Raw genomic sequence first — 7,340 nt, forward strand, 5'->3', positions numbered from 1 at the left:
GCTTGGAGCTTGACGTGACCCAAGGTAAAGGGAGGACATGGTGGAACTTCCGTAAAACCTGCTACGCCATTGTGGAGCACAGCTATTTTGAGACCTTCATCATCTTCATGATCCTCCTCAGCAGTGGAGCATTAGTGAGTCCATTGAAAGAAACAAAAAATGATACTTGATTAATCACAGTACACTGAAACCTCGTTTCTTTTTATTAGGCATTTGAGGACATATATATTGAACAGCGAAGAATGATTAAAATCATCCTTGAATATGCAGATCAGGTCTTCACTTACGTGTTTGTCATTGAGATGCTTCTGAAATGGGTAGCCTATGGCTTCAAGGTCTATTTCACAAACGCATGGTGTTGGCTGGACTTTCTCATCGTTGATGTGAGTATCAGTTGTTCCTAATTTTGCAGAAAATGTCAAGTTAAAGTAGATATAAAATGGACACTATTGTTTTATACGAAACTTTGTTCATCTGTGATCCTTAAATTGGCCCTATTACGCCATTTTTAAGGTTCCTAATATTGTTTTGGGTGTCTTCTACAATAGGATCACATGCATGCAAGGTCAAAAAACGCTTTCGTTTTTTCAAAACATGCATTTAATATCACCTCATTTTCCAGCGATTCTCAAACAATTCGTGCACAACAGTTCAAAGGTTCAGTCTCTCTAAACCCCTCCTTTCCGCGAGTCTGCTCTGCTCTGATTGGTCAGATGGCTCAGTTTGTTGTGATTGGTCTACCGCGTACAGAGCATGACGGAAACAATTTGGCCTGTTGCCATAGTTCCGTATTTTGAACACTTGTTAGAAAATATAAACATCTATTGTTTATCATACTTGTGATTCAGTGGAGCCAGCTGGTCCAGATAAACAGGATACTGATCCATCTTTCAAGAGCAAGTGTTTCGTGAATCCCACATTAAACATCCCAAGATTAGAGAAGCAGTCGTCAGTAAAATTATCTGTTTGTGGGTGGGGTCAAGTTGTTCGCTGACGGCCAACATAGAACGGTTCAATGTCTTCATGCTTATACAGGACCAGGTTTCCTCTTAAAATGCAGATTACAGTTCATTTCTGATGCATTATTCTGCTAAAAGTATGGATAGTGTACATCTTATCGCAAAAAAGTTTGGTCTTTGCGTATTTCACTAGTCAATCTGAATCATTGTTACTGGAGTTTGTCACAACAAATCCCAGTTCTAATTGAATTTGATTCATATTTCATTTATGTTATTTTGCTTTTTACTGTATGCAGTACAGACTGTGAATACACATTCACAACAACAGCAAAAAATTTATTTTTCTTTTGTAGTGGTGACAGGGATCACTATGTGATTAAAAATGTATTTGGAAAATCATTGTTAAAGATTGACAAAAAGCAGCGACTTTTGCAGGACAGGCAGTGGTGTACAAAAAATGTTTAACAGCCCCTGAAAAGAAATAATGTAAAAGGCCAATGGCCATCATTCAATTTAAACAGAAAATCAATGATTTGTATTTATAATTTTATTTTTATTAACATTTGTATTATAATATTTTACCTAGTTTCTTTAAAAAATATGAGGAAATATATAGATTTTTTTTAACCATGCATATTATTTGTCACTTTTAACCCATTCCTGATAAATAATATGGATTTAAATGGTTATAACTGTTGAGAGATGACTTCAAGATGTATTATTGATGAAAAATAAGTTTTTTAATGAATATCTCTGCAGGTGTCCCTGATCAGTTTGACTGCGAATATCTTAGGTTACTCTGAACTGGGGGCCATTAAGTCTCTCAGGACTTTGAGAGCGCTGAGACCTCTTCGAGCTCTCTCCAGGTTTGAAGGAATGAGGGTGAGTTTTCCGCTGCCCACCCTCACCTGGACATCATTTGTTCATCAGCAAATCCCTAATATTATTAGCTCTCCTTGTTCTCACATTTCATATATTGTGCTCGTGCCCATCTAACACATTTGAAAGTTAAAAACCACAGACGATTTAAGGTATGGTTCAAGCTCTCACACTGTGTGTGTTCACAGGTGGTGGTGAACGCTCTGGTGGGGGCCATTCCATCCATCTTCAACGTTCTCCTGGTCTGCCTGATCTTCTGGCTCATCTTCAGCATCATGGGAGTCAACCTTTTTGCTGGAAAGTTCTTCTACTGCTATAACATGACATCCGAAGAACGTTTTCCAGTCGATCTGGTCAACAATAAGAGTGACTGTTTAATGCTCTCAGAGGATGATCCAAGTGTGCGATGGATGAATGTAAAGGTTAATTTTGATAACGTAGGCATGGGATACCTCTCCTTACTGCAAGTGGTGAGCATTTATATTCATCTTCAAATGTCTGCCCTCCATAAACAACTGCAATGTTAAAAATTGGATACTTAAAACCCCAAAAAAATGATTTTGGTTTCCAGGCAACATTCAAAGGATGGATGGACATCATGTATAGTGCTGTGGATTCACGTGATGTAATGTTGATTTTCAGCCTTTGACTAAGAGATCTTCAATTGTTCTCCTGTAATACATGTTTTATTCCTAAACACTGTTTTTGTTCTCTGTGTAGGTTGAAGATCAGCCAGACTATGAGTCCAACCTCTACATGTACACTTACTTTGTCATCTTCATCATTTTTGGCTCTTTCTTCACCCTCAATCTATTCATCGGTGTCATCATTGACAATTTCAACCAACAAAAGGCAAAGATAAGTGTTGGCACTTGTTCTTCTGGATCTGTAGAAACACTAAAATGCCTTCTGCCGTGAAATAATTGTCGCTGTGTCTACACTTAGGAGGAACTGACATCTTCATGACCGAGGATCAGAAAAAATACTACAATGCCATGAAGAAACTTGGCGCCAAAAAGCCACAGAAACCAATTCCAAGGCCTACGGTAATAGTCCCCCCCCCCCCAGATTAACCATTAAAAGACTTGAATCTGTACTAACTCGCACCTTCTTTTCCTTGGGGTGGTCTTCTCTTCTGATGTTTGAAGAATTGCTGCCAAGGTTTGGTGTTCGACCTGGTCACCAAGCAGTTCTTTGACATCTTCATCATGGTGATGATCTGCCTGAACATGGTGACCATGATGGTGGAGACCGATGACCAGAGTGAAGAGAAGGAATATATTCTGTTCTTTATCAACTTCGTCTTTATCGTACTCTTCACCGGGGAGTGTATACTCAAGATCACTGCCCTGCGCTATCACTACTTTTCCATTGGGTGGAACATTTTTGATTTTGTGGTGGTCATTCTTTCAATCTTAGGTAAGTCTGCTTCACTGATGGTAATCATTAAGTAATCATGAAGCAGAAAAATGTTCATGGGTCAGGCACAGGATGCTCATTTTTTACTTCCATGTTTTTGCAATTAAATACAGTTAATGTTCATCTTCTATACCATTATATTATGAGCACGTTTTTCTGAATCCAAATTCATTACATTATATAGTATTTATTATCATATACATTATATTTTTGTTATTTATTTATTGTCAGGCATGAAGCCAGAGAAAATGTCAGGGTTATATAACTGTCCTGATATTAAATTAAAGAATAAAAATACATTTAAAAAAAACTTTTTAGAAGATAATATTTTTCTTACAACAAAATTAATACTTTAACAAATCTGCTTCACTGCTTATTTATATTAATGTATATATATGTGTGTGTGTGTGTGTATGTTTGCTAGTCATGTGATGCAAAATTTTTTTACATGAAATGATATCATAGTGACAGTGACAATAACAGTGTATAAAGGTCTCCTAAAATAATAATATAATTATTACATTTTTATTACAATGCAAATTTAAGGTTGTAAAATGTCATATACTATGTTATATATATATGTGTGTGTGTGTGTGTTGCTTTCACTTATGTACACATTGTTGAGGTGTAAGGAAAATGCGCTTAATTATTATAAAAGTTATTATATTAAAGTAATATAATCCATGAAATATTTTTTACATGATTTACATGACACTTTTAGGGTCATTAAACTTCAAAATCATAGAAACAGCAACATGAATTCAAAGAGTACCTTGTTGTAGACTAGCTTTTTCTCTCATAAATCATTGCTTATAACATTTCCTGTCTCGTCTCACAGGTCTTTTGCTGGCAGATCTCATCGAGAAGTACTTTGTGTCGCCTACGCTGTTTCGCGTCATCCGACTGGCCAGAATCGGCCGCGTCCTGCGGCTCATCCGCGGCGCCAAAGGAATCCGGACGTTACTGTTCGCGCTGATGATGTCACTTCCTGCCCTCTTCAACATCGGCTTGCTTCTGTTCTTAATCATGTTCATTTTCTCCATATTTGGCATGTCCAACTTCGGCTATGTGAAAAAAGAAGGAGGCATCGATGACATGTTTAACTTCGAGACCTTCGGGAACAGCATCATATGCTTGTTCATGATCACAACCTCGGCCGGCTGGGATGGTTTGCTGGCCCCTATACTCAACAGCCCACCAGACTGCGACCCGGATGTGGAGCACCCGGGATCGCCTGTCCGAGGAAACTGCGGGAGCCCTGCGGTAGGCATCGTCTTCTTCTGCAGCTACATTGTCATGTCCTTCCTCGTCGTGGTCAACATGTACATAGCCATTATCCTTGAAAACTTCAACGTGGCGACAGAAGAAAGCAGCGACCCCTTGTGCGAGGACGACTTTGAGATGTTCTACGAAACCTGGGAGAAGTTCGACCCCACCGCCTCTCAGTTCATCGCTTACAGTCGACTGTCCGAGTTCTGCGACACGCTGAAAGACCCCCTGAGGATCGCGAAGCCGAACACCCTTAAGCTGATCACAATGGACCTTCCCATGGTCCCCGGTGATAAGATCCACTGTCTGGACATCCTGCTGGCCCTCACTACAGAGGTGCTGGGAGATTCTGATGCCATGGATGCCATGAAAGCAACTATGGAGGAGAAGTTCATGGCCAACAACCCCTCGAAGGTTTCGTATGAGCCCATCACCAGCACTCTCAGACGGAAGCAAGAAGAAGTGTCCGCTTCGACCATTCAAAGAGCCTACCGCAAGCACGTCCTCAAACGCGGCCTCAAACACGCCTCGTATATGTACAGAGAGAAGACGGACTCGAAGAGACAAGGTGAAGAGGTGCCAGAAAAAGTGGGGATGATAGCTAAGAAAATGAGTTGTCTGTATGGAGATCAAGCCATTGAAGACGACAAACCTAAGGGTTTCTCCCTCTCTCAACGTGGGAAGCCACAACATGGGGGGATGCGTCCCCCTGTGAGAGTTCAGAGTGATGTGGTCTTGCACTCTGCCCCTTTCCCCGTTCCTGACTCCTCAGCCACTGCGGAAAACTTGAGGGAGTCCATTGTGTAACAGGATCAAGACATGTACACTTAAAAATAAAAAAAGCCCAGCAATACTGAGACCCCTCAGGAGACTGTTCAGAGTTATACTTTGGCACACAACAGCCAGAATGAAAGAAATTCATGGAGTCAGTATGGGGAAGATTCGAGTTGTAATCAGTATTATTGATGCAGTCGATGGCTCCTCTCAGTACTGCCCTTGAGAAGATGATCACCAACTGTTTGTCTAGTGTCAATGGAAATGATTGGGCTCTTAGTGCAGATATCAATGATTTTAATGCACAGAACCTGACATGACAACATTTTTAAAAAAGAAAAAGGGTAATGATTACTAATCCTTAATTAACTAATTAAGAGGAATAACAGGAGGGACTTGTCATGATACCTGGCAAAGCCTAAAAGAAATCCTGAATTGCATATGTTTATGTAGTATCTAATTTTATTGCATTTAACATTTAACACATCTGAGATCCATATTTACAGCTAATTTGAATGATTTCAATTCAAAATAAACACTTTTGCACTAAATAAGATTAACATTAAAAATGACCTGATTATTAGCATTTAGCAAAGCATATTAGTCTTAAAAGTTCACTGTAAATAACAATATTTGCCTTTATGCAGACTTTACTAACAGCAGTTAATTTGGTTTTTGACTCTGGCAGTATTTTAAACCTTAAATCAAGTAAAAGCAGAATCTCTAGTTGGCCCAAAGACAAAAATAAATCTTTAAGATGAACGAAGTCAGACCATAAAACACACAAACTGTAAAAGAGTCTTCCCAACAGTTAGCTCCCCAGCTGAACATATTGTAAATATGAATTCTGTAATGAGGTGGTGTGTGTGGGGTGTGCTTGCAAATCCCTGGCTTATTTATGTAGGTCATTTATTTGTTATTTTTACTTTTAGATATCATTTATTATATACTGTATGAGCCAGATTTGCAGTTGTTCTGACCAGTTGTGTTGTGGATGATGGATGTAATGACAAAATATACAGAGAATAGTCTGTAGATGAAACTATGCAAAGGATTGCTTCACCAGGTCATTGTATGTCAGAAAAACTAACATGTATCTATGGATGTGTCAGGGTCATAAGTAAAAAAAAATAAAAAAAATCTAGCCAGCTTTTCATAAGCTTTGTGTGGAAACTGTGCATGATGTTCTGTGGACACATTACTTATATCTGCTACAATGAGCTAATGTGACTGCTAGCATCCCTATTATGTTTTAATATACTCATCCAGAAATTACAGTTGCACACTCATAAATGTATTCTCATTTTGGTTATCAACGATTTATTGCAAAGTGAACAATCTATCTGTCTCTCACATAACCGATTGAAAGAATTATTAGGAAGTTTTTTATTATTATTATTGTTTCATTTGCTTGTCATTTCACATCATTTTATTTTTATTTTTTATTCAATTGGTGAAACATTTTGCACTTTTGAGGATCCGTTTTATGTGATTAAACATGCACTGGCTACCGATGCCAATTTATTTAAGCCCTCCGTGCTAAAAATGTTGGAAGTTTTAAACATGAAGTTTCTGATGCTTTCAAACTTTTATTAATGGCATTTCTTTCACTTTTATTATATTTCTTTGTAGAATGCAAACCAACAGTGAGGGAGGTGAGCAGAGAGACAGAAGATTACAAGGACAAATGTAACCTATCCATAATTCAGTTTCAGTTACAAGACATATTAATAATAATATTAATCAAAATGTATTTCATGTAATGCAATGATCAAAATCTTGCAGGTCATTTAATTTTCAAATATCAGCAAATTGTGAAATTTTAGGTTAATATTTTTTTGATTCTATTTTAATGTTCTTAACATTAATAACACTCTTTCTGAATGTATTTACACCTCACAGTATCTGTCACTCGCTGAATGCATGCAATAGATCTTGTAAAAGAAAAAAAAATGTTTTAAAAATTAAAGAACTGAAACATTTGTAAATTTTATTGTATATTTTCTCTGTTTACATGACTGAAATAAACTTGTTTTTTGA

General features: G+C 37.8%; 1 protein-coding gene across 2 annotated transcripts in view; it reads left to right on the forward strand.

Annotated features, from left to right (window-relative positions):
- scn4ab (sodium channel, voltage-gated, type IV, alpha, b) overlaps positions 1-7,340 on the forward strand; it is a 34,008-nt gene extending 26,668 nt beyond the window's left edge. The window contains exons 17-25 of one of the 2 annotated variants that reach the window (XM_026207793.1): positions 1-134; positions 210-383; positions 1,719-1,841; positions 2,027-2,308; positions 2,410-2,463; positions 2,559-2,696; positions 2,780-2,884; positions 2,987-3,257; positions 4,096-5,333. The exon at positions 1-134 is cut by the window's left edge and continues 21 nt beyond it. In XM_026207793.1, coding sequence (XP_026063578.1) covers positions 1-134; positions 210-383; positions 1,719-1,841; positions 2,027-2,308; positions 2,410-2,463; positions 2,559-2,696; positions 2,780-2,884; positions 2,987-3,257; positions 4,096-5,333 — 2,519 coding nt within the window. Of the gene's footprint in view, positions 135-209; positions 384-1,718; positions 1,842-2,026; positions 2,309-2,409; positions 2,464-2,558; positions 2,697-2,779; positions 2,885-2,986; positions 3,258-4,095 lie in introns of both variants that reach the window. The other variant, XM_026207792.1, reaches the window with a different exon arrangement.

This window comes from Carassius auratus, chromosome 28 (genome assembly GCF_003368295.1).
Source record: "Carassius auratus strain Wakin chromosome 28, ASM336829v1, whole genome shotgun sequence".
Taxonomy (NCBI): domain Eukaryota; kingdom Metazoa; phylum Chordata; class Actinopteri; order Cypriniformes; family Cyprinidae; genus Carassius; species Carassius auratus.